General features: G+C 37.1%; 1 protein-coding gene across 5 annotated transcripts in view; it reads right to left on the reverse strand.

Annotated features, from left to right (window-relative positions):
- TMEM87A (transmembrane protein 87A) overlaps positions 1 to 26,417 on the reverse strand; it is an 80,642-nt gene that overhangs the window by 14,332 nt on the left and 39,893 nt on the right. For 2 of the 5 annotated variants that reach the window (XM_077127565.1, XM_077127567.1), the window contains exons 8-12: positions 6,914 to 6,975; positions 5,922 to 6,105; positions 4,839 to 4,938; positions 2,250 to 2,343; positions 1,420 to 1,495 (exon numbers count right to left, since the gene is read on the reverse strand). In XM_077127565.1, the coding sequence (XP_076983680.1) occupies positions 1,420 to 1,495; positions 2,250 to 2,343; positions 4,839 to 4,938; positions 5,922 to 6,105; positions 6,914 to 6,975 (516 nt within the window). Of the gene's footprint in view, positions 1 to 744; positions 818 to 1,419; positions 1,496 to 2,249; positions 2,344 to 4,838; positions 4,939 to 5,921; positions 6,106 to 6,908; positions 6,976 to 8,708; positions 9,060 to 26,417 lie in introns of those variants that run through there. The other 3 variants (XM_077127566.1, XR_013162357.1, XR_013162356.1) reach the window with 3 other exon arrangements.

Genomic DNA, 26,417 nt, shown 5'->3' on the forward strand with positions numbered 1-26,417 from the left:
TTTCTGCAATAGTCACAGTGTATCAAGACAATAAGACTGTAAAATTGCACATATGACCAAACAAATACACAAAAGCCAAAATAACCCTCAAAAATAAGAAGTCGAAAAATTTAAATCCTTCACCAAACAGGCCAAGTCCCTAATAAACAAATTTTTACTTTTAAAAAGCAGGAAAAAGGACTATTCAAATAGAAATTTATTTAACTGCCTGCAAGCAAATAAATCAACCTTTATTCTGAAGGATGAAAGTCTTCAGATAATCCCAAGTCAGCTCACCCTGTAAGGGTTAAAACATTTGCCTTCTAAATCTATATATACATATATATAGATTTATAAGAGTCAAACAACTCATGCAGTTACTGAAACCATATTTTAACAATCAAAATCTTTTCATAATTTTCAAAGCTAGAGGCTGAAATAAAGAGCAAAACCAGAGTACCCAGAGATTCTAAGCGGGGCGCACAAAGAAGTCAAAAATCAAAGTGAAACGCTCATTTAAAAAAGAAAAGACAGAAAAGCACATTATCTTATGCTTAGTCCCCAGTCACTAACTTCTAATGTAACTTTTAAAAACAACAACAAAAATGCTTACCTGAACCCACAGATTGTCAGAATTAAAAAACCCTATTTACCAGACTAAGGAGTAATCAACAAAACTGGGTAAAAACTCTTTGCAGATTGATTAATGCAAACCCATTTCCAAGGGAAGAAAACAGACCACCATCAAACAAGCCAATGAGAAGGATATCCACCAGCACAGGGCAGTGTCTAGGAAAGCCAAGGGGATAAAGGCCAAGGAAGCAAGATCAGTCTGGGCCTGCAGACAAAGAAAAAGAGGTGGTGAAAAAAGAGATGTCTAGAGAGGCACAGAAAAGAAACCAGCACATGATTCTGCATTTATATAATCATCTGGAATGGTTAGCATTTGAACTAAAAAAATAAAATAAAAGGCACCTACATCATTCTTCCCTTCTAACAAACGATCACTTAGGATATACAGTTATAAGCATTTCATAAATCAACTATGACCTAAAAACAATGAAACATGCTGCTAACTAATAAGAGGAAACCACTATAAGGCATACTAAGATCATGTTAAAAAGTGAACACTGCAAAAAAGTTAGTGTATTAGAAGCCCCATCTACCAATACTTTCCATTCATTGTAATTTTGTAAACAAGTCTCAAACAACCTTTACCACATTAAAAAATATATACATATCATATATTAATATACTGAGTTACTGATTTCCAGAATGAAAAAAACAAGGGAATTTTACAAAGGCTTAGCTCCCCCCCCAAAAAACAGTTAAGAAAATTATCTGTCCCCAAAACTATGCCTCTTTTTTTCCCAAGTGTATTCAGAAGATGCTATTGTATATAAACCTAATTACCCAATTAACAAGGGCTTTATTAAAAGGATATCCATAAAATAATACAGGCATCAATTGCTGAGAGGATCAGGTTTACTATCAGAGCCAAGGTATAAGAAAAATACTACAGCAGGAGAAGTAAGAAAATTAAATTGACAGAGCGTTAAAGCTGCTAAAAGACTAAGAAATTTTCATACAAAGGACACAGTGATTTGAAGAAAATGAAAAGTAAAGCACTAAGATGCTTTACTTAGGGGGCAATTTATTGCAAACCTTATTGAGTCCAATTTTCTTGAGGGCAAAGGCCAAGTTAATAACACTTACTACCTTGAATTTAACAGGCTAGTATAGAATATGACTTTTTAAAATAAACAAATAGAAAAATTTGGAATGGCCCAAAAGGTCTTCACATTAATCTAGCTCTAACGCATATTTCCATATTACTTGTATCTCAGTGTTTGGTTCTTCCCTGATGAAGAGAATAATTACATAATTCTCAAGAATGGTATAAAACTTAATCAGCTGCATTTTAGAAAGGCTCTGAAATGTTCCATTAACACAAAAATTAAGTTAACCAGTAAGCGCATGTTTCCAAAGTTTGTCACTACAAGAAGGAGAACAGGCCATCTGGAAGGAGGAATTAAATAAATAATTAACTTGGGGACAGATGGAAAAGCATTCATTCCCAGTCATTAAATTTACAAAACTCTAATAGATGGATTAAACAGGAAAAATGAATTAAAGGTACATTTTGAAAATCAGAGCCCACAGTTGACTTACCAGAAACATCAAAGCCCACCAATATTTCCAATCTATTTTATCAAACTGAAAATAATATATCTAAACTAACCACAAAAATTCAGATTAGGTGTACTGACCCCAGTAACTCTGAGGACCCCTTCCATTCCAGAAAACAAAAGATAGAGGGCTCCTGCTACCACAACTTTGTGAAGAGTGACTCCAAGGCGAGGCCTAAAGAGTAAGGAAAGAGATAGCTGAGTGTAAATATGAGAAATCCCAAGACAAGCTAAGAAACAAGAACTCATGTTAATTTATACACACCAATGATTTATACAGCTAAATAACACTCACGTAATTCACCTGTAAGAAAAAATTTGTAAGAACTATGGTCTTAAAACAAGACAGTGAATGCTTTATATGTGGACCTTGATTACTACTTTTTTTTCTTGGGCCTGGGCAGGCCCGGGAATTGAACCTAGATCTACAGCATGGCAAGCAAGAATTCTATCACTGAGCCACCATTGCACTGCCCGATTACTGCATTTTTTAAAAAACTTTTTATTATGGAGAATTTTGAAACACAGCCATAGCCAATCCTGCCCTTTGCATAGCGCATCCACTTTCCATTCTCTCACACTACCCTGAAGCAAATCCCAAACCACCTAATCTTTTTATTTGTATATGTTCAGTGTATAATTTAAAAATATATGAATTTCTAAAAAATCTACCATAATACCATTATCAAGTCTAAAAAATGTATTGTCTTTAATACTATCAAATTGTTCCACTGCATTTTATTAAGTAGATAGTATACCTGCAAGCTCAAAACCCAAAAATAACATGAAAAGTCTTCTGAGCAACTTCTTTTGAAAGAGGAAAGGCCTTAGATCTTTGGTATTCAAAATTCTTCTGAGCATGGGCCACAGTGGCTCAGCAGGCAGAGTTCTCACCTGCGGAGACCCAAGTTAGATTTCCAGTGCCAAAAAAAAAAAAAGGGAAAAAGAAAATCCTTCTGAGTCAGAATCTACATTTTTTTTTTTTTTTTTACATGGGCAGGCACCGGAAATCGAATCCGGGTCTCCAGCATGGCTGGCAAGAACTCTGCCACTGTGCCACCATCACCTGCCCAGAATCTACATTTTAATTAGATCCCCTTGTGATTCACTAGTGCATTATAGTTTGAGATGCACTGCCCTAGATCATGTCTACCTAAGCCTTAGCCATATTTATTCTTATATATTTTTAAAATCACTAGATAAGTTCCAAAGGGGAGGAGATTCTATTTCCCGCACCCCTCCCCCACCCCCACTGGTGTATACCAGATACCTAGAATTACTTCCTGGTATATTAGAGGTACTCAAATATTTGTTAAATGAATAAATACATTTTAAAAACTAAAAGCTATTTCTCAATTCCATTTCAAGCAAAACTCCTTGAACTAACAACGCTCTGTACCTGGCTGTTTCCTACTGCTCATTCTCATGAACCAACCCTAATCAGGTTTTTGTCCTGAAACCATTCTTGTTAAAGTTCACTAATATCCTCCAAGCAGTTAAATCCAACAGTCAAGTCTCAATTCTCATCTTATTTGACCTATCCTGGAGGCATTTAACACAATTAAATATCCCCTCCTTGAAATATTTAATTCAGATTTTCCTCCCACCTCATTAATCACTCCTGAATCACCTTTGCTCTAATTCAACTTTATCTCACTTATTGCTAAATAACAGAAAATGTTGAAGGGCTCAGTCCATGGATGACTTCTCTATCTACACTCACTTCCTTGGTGATCATATTCAGTCTAATGGCTTTAAATAAATTCTATAAGCTGATGCCTGCAAAATTTAACATCTCCACCTAACCTTTCCCCCTCATTTCTCTCATATCTACTTGGATGTCTATCTGAAATCCTAATCATGCTCCTGGTCTAAACTTATCCCACCTAAGGTCTTCCTGAATTTGGTAAATGTCAATTCCATCCTTCTTCCTACAAAGACCAAAACAGCATCATCCATGACTCTGCTTCTTTTTCACATTACACATCTGATTTATCAGCAAATTCCACTGGCTTTACCTTCAAAATCTATACAAAATCTGAAAATCTATCAAATCTCAACACCTCTTTCCCTAGTGTAAATATAGCTGCTGCGCCTCCTTCAGGTCTTTATTTAAATGCACTTCTCTGATCATTTATTTAAAATTACTAGCTCTATCTCCTGCCTAGCAGTCACCATTTCCTTTTCTTGCTTTATTCACTCTATGGCACATATCACTAACATATTAGATATTTCATTTCTTTTTTGCCTGTGACCCTCCCTCTACAAATACAATTTCCAAGTCTTTTGTTTACTTGCTGTATTCCCCAGGGCCTGAAACAATGCCTAGTATATAGCATTTGAACAAAAATATTTTCAGAGTGTTTCGGAAACCCATAAACAATTTGATATATAAGAATATTTTGAAAGAGTAAAATCACTAATAGTTTAGAGGTTCAATGTCATTCCCTGCATTGCAGATTTTCCTGCAGATGTTCTTTGAGTTCTAATGAGTGAAATTAAACACTAATATTTTTTCCAATGTTTGCAAACTTATGATTTTTCAGACACCCGATTTCAAAAGTATTTCTTATAGCAAGTCCTTCAGAACTACCACACTGGGAGCCTACCACACTATTTCAATTTAATCAGCACTTCAATTTATTCTTCCACATAGGAATTAATACTTACTTGACTATGCCATAGCCCAGACTGACTATGATGACTAGAGTTCGAGCCAATGAGCGTTTTACTGCTGAAAGCAGCTCTGCAAGGATCAGGGCACCTTGAACTATCAGAAAAAAAGAAAAGAAGAAGGGGCACTATAATTGAGATTTGGCAAAAGGCATGATTCTAGTGCCAGAATGTAGTTTCCTAACATTCTTAAGAATTAGCACTGCTTTCAGTCCTAATTTAAAAAAACAAAACAAAACATCTGCAATTTTTATAAGTACACAAACTGATACAATTTGTAGTCTTGCTCATTTGTATAGCAACCTGGTGTGCTCAATTCAGTAGAGCCCCCACACCCTGACTCCACATTAAAATGCTTACAGAATACCTTACTCTATAGGGACTGGTTATAGCACCTGGAGAAATGTATTTCCCCATTTTTAAAAAAGTCTGAAATATAGCTATACATAGAAAAGCAAAAAACAGATATAACACACAGTTTTTTCAATTCAATTTTCGTATATACTACTTTCAATTCCTTTCAAAGACCAGGAAAAATTCTAATTAGCATATACTGAAGCAATGACTATTATTAATAAAACAGTCTGGTGGGAGAGAACTGAAGATCACAAGAAATTTAACAAAATAATTTGTCATTACCAGTTTATCTTAGTAAACCATAAGCATCATCCTATTTTCCCAAAATCACTGTGCTTTATCAATCCATACATGCATTTTCCTCCACATTTTAACATCTTTGAAATCAGGGTGTGTCTTACAATTAATGGCATCGTAGTGTTTCTTTCTTAGATGTGCAAAATAATGGCACCTTACTAACGAATAATGACTATGATTTCATGACGGTAATAATCTTTCCCAAAATTAACAGTGCTGTTTAGAATCAATTTTAAGAATATATTTCATTAAAATGACACCTACATCACTGAAAACATAAGTTATAAGATTAAAAGCAAAAGTCGCAATCATGATGATTATGCTGAAGTTATTCTAATAACTAATTTTAAAGCCAGAATCTATTTACTTAGGAAACTTTTCACTTGTCTCACCGGTCATTTTGGCAAATCTTTTTCAGTTACATACCAGATTCTCCTTTGTATCTGATGTTCTGAAATTCTGCATAGAATACAGCTTTCTCAAGCATTCCCAAGAAGATAACAGCACCAATCCAAAACTGAATTCTCAGGAGATCTCTCCAGTAGCAGGCAGACCAGGCCAACCACAAAACACCAAACAGGACATATACTATACACATCACCATGAAAAACTGTCATTCAAGTGGGTAAAAGATAAAAAGGAGAATTAGGGCCAAGAGCCATGTATCTAGATTTATTATCACTGTATAGTCTTAGCAAACCACAAAAAATAAACATTAAAAAATAATTTTATTTCTTTGGAATTCAAATCCTCTTGAGCAAAGGGAGACCTTATAAGGAATTATTCTCTACAGTGACTATTCTCCTTTATTAAAGGAGCTTTTTCGACTTTCAATCTAAAGCTGCATAAATGAAGACAACACTGTGCAGGAAAACAGGTGCGGCAGGGCACACAACAAAATGGGAAAACTATAAAAGGGAAAAGAGGAAGAAAACAAAACAATCATAAACAAAAGAAATCAGAACACAGATCAACACACAAATAGATAATAAACAGAACACAGATACACCACCACCCCCACAATGAAAATGAGGAAAGGTCAATATTTAATTTTAAGTGGTATGAGAAACTTTAGGGTCGTAGTTAGAAGTGCCCTGCTCTGGATCCTATGGAGAATATGAGACAATCTTTGAGGTACTTTCCAACTCTAAAATACCATACAACACCTTTATTTTAGATGAGAAGATGAGGTCCAGAGGTTTACTCATCCTCCCTAGGCCACATTCTAATAAGGAAGTCCAGAAATAGAAGCAACATTTATTTTCTGAACTTCTTAGAAACAATTATTTAAAAAAATATATTGCTACAAAACTGAACAATCTCAAAAACAAAAAAATAAAAAAATAATTTAAAAAACTGAACAATCTTTTAAGCTAAATTCATTTAATCTTGAGATTAAAGAATAAAAATTCACTTACAATCATCAATGGATAATCTTCAAGTGTGAGGTATTCATAGGGACCCTTGACTTCAACAGTCACTGCCAAAACAAAATCCTCAGAATTAATTTAAAGAATGCAGAAAGTAAACAAAATATTGTCTTATATTTATTTAGTGAAACTAATGAAAACTGTATTGGCTCATTTACTTTAAACCTCTTAAATCCTGGCCTTGCACACCGTTGTTCTTAATGGCATTATTCACAGCTACTAAAAGATGGAAGCAACACAAATAAAACAATATCCATATAATGGAACATTATTCAACTGTAAAAAGGAATAATGCTCTGATATACGTGTCAGCATGGATGAAATGTGAAGACATCGTGTTCTGTAAAATAAGCCACACATAAAAGGACAAATATTGTATGATGTCACTGATATGAAGTAATTAGAATAAACAAATGCATAATAGATTCCTAGGAGATTCCTAGGAGATAGATTTCTAGGAGATGGGATGGGGGAAAAAATAGAGAGCTCTGGTTTAGAAAGTACAGGCATACCTCATTTTCTTGCATTTAATTTTATTGGACTTCATGGATACTGTGTTTTGTATTTTTTCTTTACAAATTGAAGGTTTATGGCAACCCTGTACTGAATAAATGTACCAGTACCCTTTTACTAATAGCATGTTCTCACAGCTCTGTGTATCTGTGTCATATTTTGGTAATTCTCATAGTATTTAAAACTTTTTCATTATTATTATATCTATTACAGTGATATGTGATCAGTGATTTTTGATGTTACTATTGTAATTGTTCAGGAGTGCCATAAACCCTGCCCATATAAGAAAGCAAACATAACAGATAAACGTTGTGTGTGTTCTGAGTGCTCCATCAACTGGCTGTCCCTTTATGTCTCTCCCTCTCTTAGGGTCTCCTTATTTCCTGAGACACAAAAATATTGTAATTAGACAAGTTTATAACCCTAGAATGGCACCTAAGTGTTCAAGTGAAAGGAAGCGTCAAACATCTCTCATTTGAAATAAAAAAAAAAAAGATTAAGCTTATTAAGGAAGTCGAAAGGTGAGATATGCTGAAAACTAGGCCTTTTGCGCCAAGCAGTTAGCCAAGTTGTGAATGCAAAGGAAAAGTTTTTGAAGAAAATTAAAAGTGCCACTCCAGCAAACATAAGAATTGTTAAGAAAACATTGTTGCTGAAATGGAGACAATCTGAATGGTCTGTATAGAAGATCAAACCAGCCACAACATTCCCTTAAACCAAAGCCTAATTCAGAGCAAGGGCCTAGCTCTCTTCAATTCTATGAAGGCTGAGAGAGGTAAGGAAGCTGTACAAGAAAGGTATGAAGCTGGCAGAGGTTGGATCATGAGATTTAAGGAAAGAAGCTGTCTTCATAACATAAAAATACAAAATGAAGCAGCAAGTACTAATATTGAAGCTGCAGCAAGTTATCCAGAAGATCTAGGTAAGATAATTCATGAAGGTGGCTAAAATAAACAACGGATTTTCAATATACACAAAACAGCCTTCTACTGGAAGAGGATGCTATCTACTACTACCGTAGTGAGAGGGAGAAGTCAATGCCTGGCTACAAAGCTTCAAAGGAAAGGCTCACTTACATTCTGAAAATCCTAGCCCCCTTAAGAATGATGCTAAATTTACTCTGCTGCTCCATATAACTGGAACAACAAAATCTAGATGACAGTACATCTGTTTGCAACATGATTTACTGAATATTTCATGCCCTCTATTGAGACCTATTGCTCAAGAAAAAAGATTCCTTTGAAAATATTATTGCTCATTGGCAACGCACCTGTTCACCCAAGAACTCTGATGGAGAGGTATAAGATGATCGTTGTTTTCATGCCTGCCAACACAATATCCATTCTGCAGCCTGTGGATCAAGGAGTCTTTCAACTTTCAAGTTTTATTATTTAAGAAATACATTTCATAAGATTAGAGCTGTTACAGTAGTGATTCCTCTGATGGATCTTGGCAAAGTCAACTGAAAACCTTCTGGAAAGCATTCACCAACACAGAAGCCATTAAAAACATTCTTGATTCATGGGAAGTCAAAATGCCAATATGAACAGGAATTTGGAAGAAGTGATTCCGACCTGCATGGATGACTTTGAAGGGTTCCAGACTTCAGCAGAGGAAGTAGCTGCAGATGTGGTGGAAACAGCAAGAGAGCTAGAATTAGCAGCGGAGCCTGAAGATGTGACTGAATTGCTGCGACCTTATAATAAAACTTGAAGGGATGAAGAGTTCGTTCTTATGGATGAACAAAGAAAATAGTTTCTTGAGATGGAATCTACTCATGGTGAAGATGCTGTAAACACTGTTGAAACGACCACAAAAAATTTCGAATATTCCATAAACTTAGTTGATAAAGCAGCAGCAATGTCAGAGAGGACTGCCTCCAATTCTGAAAGTAGTTCTACAATGGGTAAAATGCTATCAAACAACATCACATTCTGCAGAGAAATCTTTCATGAAAGGAAGCATCGATCAATGTGACAAACTTTATTCTTCTCAATTTTAATAAAGAAATTACCAGAGCCACCCCAAGCTTCCGCAACCACTGCCCTGATTAGACAGCAGCCATCAATGCTGAAGCAAGAACGTGTACCAGCAAAAAGATTATGATGACTAACTAAAAGCTTAACCCTGCATTTTCTAGCAATAAAGTATTTTTAAATTAAGGTATGACATTTCTTTAGACATAATGCAATTACACACTTAACAGACCATAGTGTAAAGGTAACTTTTATATGCACTGGGAAACAAAAAAAGTTTGTGTGACTCACTTTATTGCTGATGCATGCTTTACTGCAGTGGTCTACAATGTAACCTACAATATCTTCAGGGTATGCCTGTACAGAGTTTCTATTTGGAATGATGGAAACATTTTGGTAATGGACAGTGGTGATGTTAGCACAGCATTGTGAAAATAATTAACAATTTCCACCTCCTCTAAATTACAAACATTTTATATGTATTTTTTCTTCTATCACCAATATACTTTGAAAGTTACAGGACTTCATTCCTTCATCCTACCTCTCCCTTTGTTGTCTATCCCTTCTTACCTATGTATTTTACTATTGCTTCTTTTTTTTATTTTTAACCTACTCCAACTTTTACATGACTTTGCCACATTAATGATCTTTGAAAGCCACCTTAGACCCTTTTCAAACTGAGGTATTACAAGAAAAGGCACATAGGAATTTCTATTAACTCATAATGTACTTTCCCAGATAAAATAATATGGAAAACTATCCAGTTTCCAAATCAGGTATCCTCGGTCACCACTCCAAAGTGAAAATAAACTCAAAATATCAGAATGAAGCAAAGCACCATTCAAAAAACACAGAATTGGCCTTTCCTAAAACCTGCTGGTTAACATTTTTAAAATATTCTGTTAATAATAACAAAGTATTTAGTAAAGCAAAACAAATGATAATAACATGAATCTGAACGTTAGATTTGCTTTAATGAAGCAACCTATGACTGTTTTAAGATTGTCTATAACGGATAAAATTATTTGGTTAAACTCTAGGTATGATTAATAAATAAAAATCTGTTATCTGATAATTAATGATCTCCAGAGACAGACTAATAACTGCACATTAAAAAAAAAATTTCCCACCAACTTTCTTTCTTTTTTTTTGGCATGTGCATTCTGGAAATTGAATCCAGGTCTCCGGCATATCAGGCGAGAATTCTACCATTGAACTATCCCTGCACCGCCCTCCACCAGCCTTTATTAAGCAAAAAGGACAGACCATTATTAAAACCAATCAGATCTAACAATTTTCTGAACAAAAAGAGCATCCCATAATAGCAAACATAAAAATTTCGCAGCAGAACTGTTTATTAAACCGTGTACATTCTTAATTCAATAAAAGGGCAAATAACACTTATCTTAAACTCTCTGCTTACTCTATACAAGGGATCAGTAAAATATTCCACATGGGCCAAAGCCAGCTCTCCATCTGTTTTCATTTTTCTGTATTTTAAAAATTCTTTATTACGTAAGTTGTGGGTTGCATAAAATCCATATATCACCCTATTATTCACAACGTACACTGGTGTGGAACATTTGTTAAAACTGATGACAGCACATTTTCAGAGTTATACTGTTCATGGCTTAACTTAGGGTTCACTGTTCTTGCAGTGTAGCCCATGGATTTTTTAATTCAATTATCATATAAACAATGTAACATTTCCTCTCTTAATCACATTCAGAACTCTATTTCAGTGCTTTTAACGAGGTTCACAATGTTGTGCTACCATCACCACCATCCATCACTAGACTATTCTATCATTTCAAATAGGAAGTCTGTATATTTTAAACCTTAACTTTCCATTCCCTATCCTTACCCTATCTCCCGTTAACCTAAATTCTGGATTCTGACTCTATCAGTTGCTTATTCTAACTATTTCAAATCAGTGAGATCATACGCAATTTGTCCTTTTGTCTCAGTGTTATTTCACTCAATAATGATGTCTTTCATGTTCATCCACATTGTTGCACGTGTAAGGACTTCATTCTGTACTATAATTGAATAATATTCTACTATATGTACATACCACATTTTGTGATGGACACTTGGGTTGCTCCTATTTCTTGGCAATTGTTAATAATGCCACTACGAACATCACTAAGCAAATGTCTGTTTGAACCCCTTCTCTCAATTATCTTGGGCATATAACTAGCAATGGGACTGCCAGGTCATATGGTAGTTCCATACTCAGGTCTCAGAGGAAGTGCCAAACTGTCTTCCACAACTCCCAGTCCCTGCCTCCTGCAGGCAGTCACCTGTTCATCCAGGTCACACTTGTCCCCAGCCCATACAGTCACACAACCCTACCCTACCTCCGTGCATGTGTACATAGCATCTGGCTCCCCAGAACCGTGTAAGTGTGCACCTGTGTCAAGTCGCCCCAGCTCTTTGCTAGAGCTGACATGAGCATCTGGGCCTCACCCGGCCCCAGCTCACAAAGGCACAATCCCACCCCGCTGATTTGCACATGTGCACAGCAAGGTCCACACCACAGACCCACAGGCACACACAACCACATCCTCCCTACTAGGCACCCAAGTGTCCGTGCACGGACTTCTTGACCCCTGCACCCCACCACCCTTACCCCATACACGTGCACACACTTCACATCGGCAGGTGCTCACATGCACATCTTTGCCATACAGCTCCCACACTGCACATGCGTTCAGTCCTGCCCCACTCCCCCACACCTTCACACCTGACCAGGGCCCCATCTACCTGTTATCACCTATCCAACACATGTCCCATAAGCCCTGCGAACTGTGCCTCACACATGTACAATCGCACATCATGTCCCAGCCCACCTGGTACCCTCTCTCTGCATAAGAACACACATGTACTATGCATTCTGTGCCAGGACCTCTGTGTTCCATACCCCAAACCCTGATATCCATGACCCTGACACTCTATGCTCCCACTCATATCCTTCCTACCTGTGCACCAGGCCATGTGCATCCGCACAGCCCCTTTCCATCCGCCTACTGCCCCGTCCTACTTGTGTCCCACATGCTGCAACTTGCTCTTGCACTCCAAGGCCTCCCTGAGCTGCACCCTGCTCACGGAGTAACTACACAACACTGCACACTGCACCCCACACTCACAGGCACCAATGTGGGATCCCTGACCCATGCCTCAACATGTTGCTACACTGTTATGCCCCGCCCCACACCCAGTATCCAGCTCCACATCTGTCCTGCAAACACAAAGCTTTGGACTACTGAAGGAAATCAACTTCCAAAGTAATGCTATCAGACTTCCGGAGAAGATGGCGGCTTAGTAAGACGCGCGGATCTTAGTTTCTTCTCCAGGACAGCTACTAGGGGAGTAGAAACGATACAGAACAGCGCCCAAAGCCACAACAGAGATAAAAAAGACAGCGTACCCCATCCTGGAACAGCTGGCTGGCTGAGAGGAGCCACTTGGGTGAGATCGCCGAGGCGCGCAGGTGGCGCTCCCTTCCCACTTCCCGGGCCGGAGTAACTCCCTTCCCCCTTCCCGGGCCGGCTGGGAGAATTGGAGAGGCAGTCCCCTGAAACCGCGGCGGCTGGTGGCCACACCACGCGCGGCGCCCCGGACCAACTGAGAGAATTGGATCAGAAATCCCCAGGACGGGGAGAACGGTGACGGGCGGGGGAGGCCCCTTCCAAACCCGTACTCCCCGGGAACGTGCACTCTCCCGGGCGGGCCGCTGCCGCTGGCGCCCTCCCGCCACGCTTGTCGCCCGGGCCGACTAGGAAATTTGGACGGGTGCTTTCCTGGGCTGCGGCGGCCAGCAACCCTCCCTGCGTTCGGTCCCCGGGCCGGCTAGAACTCTTCCAAGCCGCTTCGGCTAGCGAACCTCCCGGACAGCGAGAGTTTTCCAAAGTTAAAGGTCCCACAGCACCTTTTACTGGTGGGACCCGCAGACAAACGTGAGCCACGAGCGCCACCTACTGGGCAGGATAAGAAAAACAGAACCCAGAGATTTCACAGAAAAATCTTCCTAACTTTTGGATCCAATACCCAGGGAAATCTGTCTAAATGCGCAGACGCCAACAGAAGATAACGGATCACGCTCAAATAATTGAAAATATGGCCCAGTCAAAGGAACAAACCAATAGTTCAAATGAGATACAGGAGCTGAGACAACTAATGCTGAATATGCGAACAGAAATGGAAAACCTCTTCAAAAACGAAATCGATAAATTGAGGGAGGACATGAAGAAGACATGGGCTGAACATAAAGAAGAAATAGAAAAACTGAAAAAACAAATCACAGAACTTATGAAAGTGAAGGACAAAGTAGAAAAGATAGAAAAAACAATGGATACCTAAATGATAGATTCAAAGAGACAGAAGATAGAATTAGTGATTTGGAGGATGGAACATCTGAATTCCAAAAAGGAACAGAAACTATCGGGAAAAGAATGGAAAAATTTGAACAGGGTATCAGGGAACTCAAGGACAATATGAACTGCACAAATATACGTGTTGTGGGTGTCCCAGAAGGAGAAGAGAAGGGAAAAGGAGGAGAAAAACTAATGGAAGAAATTTTCACTGAAAATTTCCCAACTCTTATGAAAGACCTAAAATTACAGATCCAAGAAGTGCAGCGCACCCCAAAGAGATTAGACCCAAATAGGCGTTCTCCAAGACACTTACTAGTTAGAATGTCAGAGGTCAAAGAGAAAGAGAGGATCTTGAAAGCAGCAAGAGAAAAACAATCCATCACATACAAGGGAAACCCAATAAGACTATGTGTAGATTTCTCAGCAGAAACCATGGAGGCTAGAAGACAGTGGGATGATATATTTAAATTACTAAAAGAGAAAAACTGCCAACCAAGACTCCTATATCCAGCAAAATTCTCCTTCAAAAACGAGGGAGAAATTAAAACATTCTCAGACAAAAAGTCACTGAGAGAATTTGTGACGAAGAGACCAGCTCTGCAAGAAATACTAAAGGGAGCACTAGAGTCAGAACCGAAAAGACAGAAGAGAGAGGTATGGAGAAGAGTGTAGAAAGAAGGAAAGTCAGATATGATATATATAATACAAAAGGCAAAATGGTAGAGGAAAATATTATCCAAACAATAATAACACTAAATGTTAATGGACTGAATTCCCCAATCAAAAGACATAGAATGGCAGAATGGATTAAAAAACAGGATCCTTCTATATGCTGTCTACAGGAAACACATCTTAGACCCAAAGATAAACATAGGTTGAAAGTGAAAGGTTGGGAAAAGATATTTCATGCAAATAACAACCAGAAAATAGCAGGAGTGGCTATACTAATATCCAACAAGTTAAACTTCAAATGTAAAACAGTTAAAAGAGACAAAGAAGGACACTATATACTAATAAAAGGAACAATTAAACAAGAAGACATAACAATCATAAATATTTACGCACCGAACCAGAATGCCCCAAAATACGTGAGGAATACACTGCAAACACTGAAAAGGGAAATAGACACAAATACCATAATAGTTGGAGACTTCAATTCCCCACTCTCATCAATGGACAGAACATCTAGACAGAGGATCAATAAAGAAATAGAGAATCTGAATATTACTATAAAGGAGCTAGACTTAACAGACATTTATAGGACATTAAATCCCACAACAGCAGGATACACCTTTTTCTCAAGTGCTCATGGATCATTCTCAAAGATAGACCATATGCTGGGTCACAAAGCAAGTCTTAACAAATTTAAAAAGATTGAAATCATACACAACACTATCTCAGATCATAAAGGAATGAAGTTGGAAATCAATAATAGGCGGAATGCCAGAAAATTCACAAATACGTGGAGGCTCGACAACACACTCTTAAACAACGGGTGGGTGAAAGAAGAAATTGCAAAGGAATTAGTAAATACCTCGAGGCAAATGAAAATGAAAACACAACATATCAAAACTTATGCGATGCAGCAAAGGCAGTGCTAAGAGGGAAATTTATTGCCCTAAATGCCTATATCAGAAAAGAAGAAAAGGCAAAAATGCAGGAATTAACTGTTCACTTGGAAGAACTGGAGAAAGAACAGCAAATTAATCCCAAAGCAAGCAAAAGGAAAGAAATAACAAAGATCAGAGCAGAAATAAATGAAATTGAAAACATGAAAACAATAGAGAAAATCAATAAGACCAGAAGTTGGTTCTATGAGAAAATCAATAAGATTGATGGGCCCTTAGCAAGATTGACAAAAAGAAGAAGAGAGAGGATGCAAATAAATAAGATCAGAAATGGAAGAGGAGACATAACTACTGACCTCACAGAAATAAAGGAGGTAATAACAGGATACTATGAACAACTTTACGCTAATAAATACAACAATTTAGATGAAATGGACGGGTTCCTGGAAAGACATGAACAACCAACTTTGACTCAAGAAGACATAGATGACCTCAACAAACCAATCACAAGTAAAGAAATTGAATTAGTCATTCAAAAGCTTCCTAAAAAGAAAAGTCCAGGACCAGATGGCTTCACATGTGAATTCTACCAAACGTTCCAGAAAGAATTAGTACCAATTCTCCTCAAACTCTTCAAAAAAATCGAAGTGGAGGGAAAACTACCTAATTCATTCTATGAAGCCAACATCACCCTCATACCAAAACCAGGCAAAGATATTACAAAAAAAGAAAACTACAGACCAATCTCTCTAATGAATATAGATGCAAAAATCCTCAATAAAATTCTAGCAAATCGTATCCAACAACACATTAAAAGAATTATACATCATGACCAAGTAGGATTCATCCCAGGTATGCAAGGATGGTTCAACATAAGAAAATCAATTAATGTAATACACCATATCAACAAATCAAAGCAGAAAAATCACATGATCATCTCAATTGATGCAGAGAAGGCATTTGACAAGATTCAACATCCTTTCCTGTTGAAAACACTTCAAAAGACAGGAATACAAGGGAACTTCCTTAAAATGATAGAGGGAATATATGAAAAACCCACAGCTAATATCATCTTCAATGGGGAAAAATTGAAAACTTTCCCCCTAAGATCAGGAACAAGACAAGGATGTCCACTATCACCACTATTATTCAACATTGTGTTGGAGGTTCTAGCCAGAGCAATTAGACAAGAAAAAGAAATACAAGGCATCAAAATTGGAAAGGAAGAAGTAAAACTATCACTGTTTGCAGACGATATGATACTATATGTCGAAAACCCGGAAAAATCCACAACGAAACTACTAGAGCTAATAAAGGAGTACAGCAAAGTAGCAGGTTACAAGATCAACATTCAAAAATCTGTAGCATTTCTATACACTAGTAATGAACAAGCTGAGGGGGAAATCAAGAAACGAATCCCATTTACAATTGCAACTAAAAGAATGAAATACCTAGGAATAAATTTAACTAAAGAGACAAAAAAACCTATATAAAGAAAACTACAAAAAACTGTTAAAAGAAATCACAGAAGACCTAAATAGATGGAAGGGCATACCGTGTTCATGGATTGGAAGACTAAATATAGTTAAGATGTCAATCCTACCTAAATTGATTTACAGATTCAATGCAATACCAATCAAAATCCCAACAACTTATTTTTCAGAAATAGAAAAACCAATAAGCAAATTTATCTGGAAGGGCAGGGTGCCCCGAATTGCTAAAAACATCTTGAGGAAAAAAAACGAAGCTGGAGGTCTAGCGATGCCGGACTTTAAGGCTTATTATGAAGCCACAGTGGTCAAAACAGCATGGTATTGGCATAAAGATAGATATATCGACCAATGGAATTGAATAGAGTGCTCAGATATAGACCGTCTCATCTATGGACATTTGATCTTTGATAAGGCAGTCAAGCCAACTCACCTGGGACAGAACAGTCTCTTCAATAAATGGTGCCTAGAGAACTGGATATCCATATGCAAAAGAATGAAAGAAGACCCATCTCTCACACCCTATACAAAAGTTAACTCAAAATGGATCAAAGATCTAAACATTAGGTCTAAGACCATAAAACAGTTAGAGGAAAATGTTGGGAGATATCTTATGGATCTTACAACTGGAGGTGGTTTTATGGACCTTAAACCTAAAGCAAGAACACTGAAGAAGGAAATTAATAAATGGGAGCTCCTCAAAATTAAACACTTTTGTGCATCAAAGAACTTCATCAAGAAAGTAGAAAGACAGCCTACACAATGGGAGACAATATTTGGAAATGATATATCAGATAAAGGTCTAGTATCCAGAATTTATAAAGAGATTGTTCATCTCAACAACAAAAAGACAGCCAACCCAATTACAAAATGGGAAAAAGACTTGAACAGACACCTATCAGAAGAGGAAATACAAATGGCCAAAAGGCACATGAAGAGATGCTCAATGTCCCTGGCCATTAGAGAAATGCAAATCAAAACCACAATGAGATATCATCTCACACCCACCAGAATGGCCATTATCAACAAAACAGAAAATGACAAGTGCTGGAGAGGATGCGGAGAAAGAGGCACACTTATCCACTGTTGGTGGGAATGTCAAAAGGTGCAACCACTGTGGAAGGCAGTTTGGCGGTTCCTCAAAAAGCTGAATATAGAATTGCCATATGACCCAGCAATACCATTGCTAGGTATCTACTCAAAGGACTTAAGGGCAAAGACACAAACGGACATCTGCACACCAATGTTTATAGCAGCGTTATTTACAATTGCAAAGAGATGGAAACAGCCGAAATCTCCATCAACAGAAGAGTGGCTAAACAAACTGTGGTATATACATACGATGGAATACTATGCAGCTTTAAGACAGGATAAACTTATGAGGCATGTAATAACATGGATGGACCTAGAGAACATTATGCTGAGTGAGTCTAGCCAAAAACTAAAGGACAAATACTGTATGGTCCCACTGATGTGAACAGACATTCGAGATAAATTTGGAATATGTCATTGGTAACAGAGTCCAGCAGGAGGTAGAAACAGGGTAAGATAATGGGCAATTGGAGTTGAAGGGATACAGACTGTGCAACAGGACTAGATACAAAAACTCAAAAATGGACAGCACAATAATACCTAATTGTAAAGTAATCTTGTTAAAACACTGAATGAAGCTGCATCTGAGCTATTGGTTTTTGTTTTGTTTTGTTTTGACTTTACTATTATTACTTTTATTTTTGTCGCTATATTAACATTCTATATCTTTTTCGGTTATGTTGCTAGTTCTTCTAAAGCGATGCAAATGTACTAAGAATTGATGATCATGCATCTATGTGATAATGTTAAGAATTACTGATTGCATATGTAGAATGGTATGATTTCTAAATGTTGGGTTAATTTCTTTTTTTCCGTTAATTAAAAAAAAAAAAGAGAGAGAGAAGGGGTAATTGGAGCTGAAGGGATACAGACTGTACAACGGGACTGGATATAAAAACTCAGAAATGAACAGCACAATACTACCCAATTGTAATGCAATTATGTTAAAACACTGAATGAAGCTGCATGTGAGGTATAGGGTTTTTTTTTTTGTTTCTATTAATGTTTTAATTCTTATTCTGTTGTCTTTTTATTTCTTTTTCTAAATCGATGCAAATGTACTAAGAAATGATGAATATGCAACTATGTGATGTTATTAAGAATTACTGATTGTACATGTAGAATGGAATGATTTCTAATTGTTTTGTTAATTCTTTTTTTAATTAATAAAAAACTATAAAATAAAACAAAACAAAGTAATGCTATCAAAATACTTATACGCCTTGAAGGCAACAGAAGATCACAAAACATATGAAGACGAAGACAGATACAGCCTAGCCTAATGACCAATTTAAAACACCAGAGAAGGCACAGACTTTGGAACAAGCTATCAAAGAAGTTCTTATACCTCTACTAAATAAAATCAATGGATAGGCTAATGACATAAAGGAGATCAAGACACTAAAAGAGCATAATGAAGACTGAAAGAATAAACAGAAAAAGAGCAGATATGACAGAAGATCTTGTAGACCAAATAAAAAATACGCTGGAGACACACAACAGCAGATTTGAAGAGGCAGAAGAAAGAATAAGCAAACTAGAGGATGGGACAACCGTCCTCAAGTTTTCGAAAACTCAAAACAGCAAATTGCAAAAAAGACAGAAAAATCTGAATTGGATTACAGGGAAATGAAGGACAAAACAAAGCATACAAATATAAGAATCATCAATGTCCCATAAGAGTAAAGGGTTAGGAAGATCACTTGAGGATATAAAGGGGGAAAACCTCCCAACCCTTATAAAAGACAAACATGCAAGAAAAAGAAGCTCAACAAATTCCAAATAGAATAAATCCAAATAGGCCAATTTCAAGTCACATACTAATCAGTCTGTCAAACATCGAAGAGAAGTAAAAAATCCTGAACAAGGCAAGAGAAAAACAATCAACTATATACAAGGGAAACCACGTAAGACTGAGTCCCGACTACTCAACTGGCACTTTGGAGACGAGAAGGCAGCAGTATGATACATTTAAGATCCTGAAAGAGATAGACTTCCAGCCAAGAATTCTGTACATAGCCAAACTGTCCTTCAAAACTGAGGGGCATATTAAAATTTTCACAGACAAACAAATCCTGAAACAATTTGTCAACAGGAAATACTAAAGTGAGTGCTACTGGCTGAAAAATAAAGACAGGAGAGGGAGGTCTGTAAGAGGGCAAAGAACTGAAATATATCAGTAAAGGTAACTTCAAAGATAAAAAGAGAAAGACAGAAAAGAATATACAGACCCGAGAATTAAAATCCAAAGGATAAGATGGTGGATTCAATAAATGACTTTACAGTAATAACTTTGAATGTTAATGGAGTAAATTTAACAATTAAAAGATACAGATCTGCAGAATGGACTAAGAAATACAATCCAGCTATATGCTGCTTACAAGAGACTCATCTTAGACACAAGGATACAAATAGATTGAAAGTAAAAGGATGGAAAAAGATGTTCCATTAAAGGAGAGAGTGCCAAGATGGCAGCTTAGCAAGGTGTGGGATTTAGTTCGTCCTCCAGACCAGCTACTATATAGCCAGGAACAGTACACAACTGTGGCTGGGGCCACATCAGTGACCAGACACACAGAGTACACCAGTCTGGACCAGCTGGACCGGCTGCAAGCCCACCCAGAACCATGAGTTCCCCAAGCTGTGGCAGCCGGCACCCCTCCCCCACAGGCTGCTTCGCAGAGGGGAGAGGAAAGGGACTTTACTAGCAGCAGGGGCTGAGTGCAACTAACTCCAATTGTTGAATTAATTCAGACTGACTACTCAAAATAGGCCCCCAGCTCAGCTGAACCTTGAGTAGAAGCAGAGGTTGCTGATTTTTGCCCCAGTGTTGAGGTGGCAGGGCTGATGGAAAAAGAAAAAAAGAAACAGAGGTTTTTGGATAGGATAGCACATAATAACTTGAAAGGGTCTAGGCCCTGAAGGAAAGGAGGGGACACATAGAATCTGAAAGTACACAAAACAACATACCAGCTTATGCTCTTGATTGGCAAACCCAAGGAATGGGGGTCCTGCTCTTAGGATTTTTCTCTTTCTTTTTTGTGGCTGTGTTTCTACAGCTTAACTGCCTTTGGATACAGCAGCAGGACTTCTCAAGCTCCAGCTGCCCCAGGCATAGGGAGGATTTTTCTCTTTCTTTTTTGTGGCTGTGTTTCTACAGCTTAACTGCCTTTGGATACAGCAGCAGGACTTCTCAAGCTCCAGCTACCCCAGGCATAGGCAGAAACAAGTTTGTTTGAGAGCCTATCTGGAGCCTGTGCCTTCCCCAGGAGAGGAGTGGGGCCCAGCTCAGGTGGATTCCTTCCCTCAAGGAATTCAGACCCCAGGGTCTGAAAAATTGAAGCAATTAAAGCCAGTCTACAACCTCTCCTCTGTCTCCACCACGCCCCCAGCAGGGAGAGTCTGCTGAAGTTAAAGGTACTGCATCTCCTTATGCTGGTAAGACCGCCAGGCAGAAAAGTGTCACATACTGGGCAGGATAGAAGAACCAGAGCCCAGAGACTTCATAGGAAAGTCTTTCAACCTGCTGGGTCTCACCCTCAGGGAAAACTGACGAAGGTGACTCTTTCCTCCTGAGAGGAGGCCAGTTTGGTCTGGGAAAATATGGTTGGGGTACATAATACCTAAGTAGACCCTCCTAAGGGGGTGAGGGGGAGGGGGAGGCACCATACAGGCAGGGCAAGAAACAAGAACTGAAAAATTCTCCTCTGTTAAACAAAACCTAAGCTAGTGGTCCAGAATAAGCTGAACTGAAAGTCAAAGGACAGACAGACAACAAAGTCACCCAGCAAAAAATTCCTAGGTAAAAGAAGTGAAAACAATCTCCAGAATAAACTAATTAAGGTAATTAAATGCCTAGACAACAGCAAAAAATAATGAATCACACTAAGAAAATTGAAGATACAGCCGAGTTAAAGGAACAAACCAACAATTCAAATGAGATACAGGAGTTGAAACAATTAATTCAGAATGTTTGAACAGACATGAAAAACCTCATCAAAAATCAAATCAGTGAACTGAGGGAGGATATAAAGAAGGCAAGGAATGAACAAAAAGAAGAAATCGAAAGTCTGAAAAAACAAATCAGAACTTATGGGAATGAAAGGCACAGCAGAAGAGATGAAAAAACAATGGAAACCTACAATGTCAGATTTTGAGGCAGAAGATAGGATTAGTGAACTGGAGGACAGAACATCTGAAATCCAACAAGCAAAAGAAAATATAGGGAAAAGAATGGAAAAATATGAGCAGGGACTCAGGGAACTGAATGGCAACATGAAGCACACAAACATATGTGTTGTGGGTGTCCCAGAAGGAGAAGAGAAGAGAAGAGAAAAGGAGGAGAAAAACTAAAGGAGGAAATTATCACTGAAAATTTCCCAACTCTTATGAAAGACTTAAAACAGAATAGATCCAAACAGACATACTCCAAGACGCTTACTAATCAGAATGAAAGATGTCAAAAAGAAAGAGAGAATCTTGAAAGCAGCAAGAGAAAAGCAATCCATCACATACAAGGGAAGCCCAATAAGACTATGCATAAATTCCTCAGCAGAAACCATGGAGGTGAGAAGACAGTGGGATGATATATTTAAATTACTAAAAGAGAAAAACTGCCAACCAAGAATTCTATATCCAGCAAAACTGTCCTTCAAAAATGAGGGAGGGATTAAAACATTTTCAGACAAAAAAAAATCACAGAGAATTTATGACCAAGAGACCGGCTCTGCAAGAAATACTAAAGGGAGCACTGGAGACAGATAGGAAAAGATAGGAGAGAGAGATATGAAGAGTGTAGAAATAAAGACTATCGGTAAAGGTAAAATGAGGAAAAATCAGATATGACATATAAAATCCAAAAGGCAAAATGGTAGAAGAAAGTACTACCTTACTGTAATAACACTAAATGTTAATGGATTAAACTCCCCAATCAAAAGACAAAGACTGGCAGGATGGATTAAAAAACAAGACCCATCTATATGCTGTCTACAGGGAACACATCTTAGACCTAAGGATAAACATAGGTTGAAAGATGTTTCATGAAAGCTGTAACCAAAGAAAGCAGGAGTAGCTACACTAATGGACTAGTATATTAGTATATCTATTAGCTATACTAATAGGGGTAGCTATACAAATAGATTGTATAATCTATTATCTATACTAATGGAACTAGCTATACAAATAGATTGTAAGTGAAAGGATGGAAAAGATGTTCCACGAGAGCTGTAACCAAAAGAAAGCTGGAATAGCTATACCAATATCAAGCAAAATAGACATTATTTAAAGAAGGACACTATATATTAATAAAAGGACAATTCACCAAGAAGAAATAACAATAATAAATCTTTATGCTGCCAATCAACAAGCTCGAAAGTACATGAGACAAATACTGGCAAAACTGAAAGGAGTGACAGACATTTCAACAATAATAGGAGACTTCAATACACCACTCACCTCTATAGACAGAACAACCAGACAGAGGATCAACAAGGAAATAGTGAACTTAATTTGATAAATGAATTAGCCCTAACAAACATATATATCATTACATCCCAATAGGACACTCCAGCGCACATGGAACATTCTCCAAGATAGATTATATGCAGGGTCACAAATTTAAAAACACTGAACTTATTCACAACGCTTTCTCTGATCACAATGGAATGAAGCTGGATATTAATAACCACCAAGAATGAGAACACCACAAATGTATGGAGATTAAATAACAGTCTTAAACAAATCAGTGGATCAAAGAAGAAATTGCTAAAGAAACTGGTAGATATCTGAGGAGAAATGAAAATGAGAGTACAACATATGAGAACCTATGGCATGTGGCAAAGGCTGTGCTGAAAGAGAAATTTATTGCCCTAAATATCTATATTGAAAAAGAAGAAAGAGCAAAAATTGAAGACTTAAAAACTGCTCTCCTGGAGTAACTTGAGAAGGAACAGCAAACTAATCCCCAAAGTAAATAGAAGAGAAATAACCAAGACTAAATTGGAGTTAAATGAATAGGAGAACAAAAGAACAACAGAAAAAATTCAATAAAACCATAAGTTAGTTCTGAGAAAATCAATAAAACTGATGGACCACTAGCAAGGCTAACAAAGAAAAGAGAGAGGATGCAAATAAACAAAATAAAAATGAGAGGGGGGTCATTAGCACAGACCCTGAAGAAATATAAAAAAAAAAAAATCCTAAAAGGACAATATGAACATCTATACTCAAACAAACTAGACAACTTAGATGAAATGTATGAATTCCTGGAAACACACGAAAAAGATACACTTGCAGAAGAAAGAGAAGATCTCAACAAACCAATGACAAGTAAAGAGATTCAATCGGTCACCAAAAATCTTCCTACAAAGAAAAGCCCAGGGCCAGATGGCTTCACGGGGGAATTTTATCAAATATTCCAAAAATAACTAATACCAATCCTCAAATTCCTCCAAAAAACTGAGGAAAAAGGGATACTACCCAACTCACTTTATGAAGCTAGCATCACTTTAATACCAAAACTGGGTAAAGATGCTATAAAAAAGGAAAACTACAGGCCAATCTCCCTAACAAACACAGAAGCAAAAATTTTCAAAAAAATACCAGCAAATAAAATCCAACAACACATTAAAAGAATTATACACCATGACCAACTGCGGCTTGTACCTGGAATGCAAGGATGATTCAATGCAAGAAAATCAATTCAATTTTCTTTTCCATCTTCTGTGATGGAAAAGAAAAAACCCACATGACTATATCAATTGATGCTGAAAAGCATTTGACAAAATTCAACATCCTTTTCTGATAAAACACTTCAAAAGGTAGGTATCAAAGATAATATGACAATGAATTTTTTTGTTGTCTTTTTATTTCTTTTTCTGAATTGATGCAAAGGTTCTAAGAAATGATCATGATGATGAATATGCAATTATGTGATGCTGTGAATTACTGAATATATATGTAGAACGGAATGATCAAAAGTTAAGAATGTTTGCGTTTTTTTTAATTTAAAAATTAATAATAAAAAAATAATATGATAAAGGGCATATATGAAAAACCCACAGCCACCATTTTACTTAATGGTGAGAGACTGAAAGCTTTCCCCCTAACATCAGAAACGCGACAAGAATGCCCTCTGTCATCATTATTCAACACAGTTCTAGAAGTTCTACCTAGAGCAATCAGGAAAGGAAAAGAAATAAAAGGCATCCAAATTAGAAAGGAAGATGTAAATTTTTCATTATTTGCAGATGACATGATACTATGCTTAGAAAATCCTGAGAAATCTACAAAAAAGTTACTTGTACTAATATACAAATTCAGTAAGGTGGTAGGATATAAAATTGATGTGCTAAAAACAGTAATGTTTCTACACATAAGTAATGACCTAAATGAGGAGTCACTTAGGGAAAATATTCCATTCAAAAGAGCAACTACAAGAATCAAGTATCTAGGAATAAACTTAACTAGGATTTGTTTAACTAGGATTTTGTTTTTAACATAGGATTTGTACATAGAAAACTACCTAAAATTGCTAAAAGAAATAAAAAACGATCTAAATACAGAGAAAGATATTCCCTGCTCATGGATAGGAAGGTTAAATTACTTAAGATGTCAGTTCTACTCAAATTGATCTACACATTCAAGGCAGTACCAATCAAAATTCCAACAACCTACTCTGAAGACTTGGAAAAGCTAGTTACCAAATTCATCTAGAAGGAAAAGACACCCTGAATAGCTAAAAGCATCCTAGAAGAGAAGAACAAAATGGGAGGATTAACAGTTCCTGATTTTAAAACTCATTATAAAGCCACTGTGGTCAAAACACCATGGTACTGGCACACAGACAGAAGTATGACCAATTGGAATCAAACTGAGAGTGCAGAAATAGTGCAGTAATAGACCACCAACAGATGGTCAGCTGATCCTCAACAAGGCCTCCAAATCCACTGAACTGGAACAAGGTAGGTTTTTCAGTAAATGGGCATGGGAGAACTGGATATCAATAGTCAAAAGAATGAAAGAGGACACTTACACCCCATACAACAATTAACTAAAACTGGATCAAACACCTAAATAGAAGAACCAGTACCATAAAGCTCCTAGAAGAAAATGTAGGGAAACATCTTCAAAACTTAGTAATAGGAAGTAGCTTCCTAAACTTTACACCCAAGGCACAAGTAACAAAAGGAAAAATAGATAAATGGGAACTCCTCAAAATCAAATGCTTTTGAACTTCAAAAAACATTGTCAAAAAGGTGAAAAGGCAGCCAACTCAACGGGAGAAAATATTTGGAAATTGCACATCAGATAAAGGTTTGATAATCTGTATACATAAAGAAATCAAAGAATCCAATAACAAAGGGACAAACAACTCAATAATAAAATGGGCTAAAGATACGAATAGGCAATTTTCTGAAAAGCAAATACAAAACACAAGAAGAGATGCTCATTTTCATTAACTATAAAGGAAATGCTGA

This window comes from Tamandua tetradactyla, chromosome 14 (genome assembly GCF_023851605.1).
Source record: "Tamandua tetradactyla isolate mTamTet1 chromosome 14, mTamTet1.pri, whole genome shotgun sequence".
In the NCBI taxonomy this organism is placed as follows: Eukaryota; Metazoa; Chordata; class Mammalia; order Pilosa; family Myrmecophagidae; genus Tamandua; species Tamandua tetradactyla.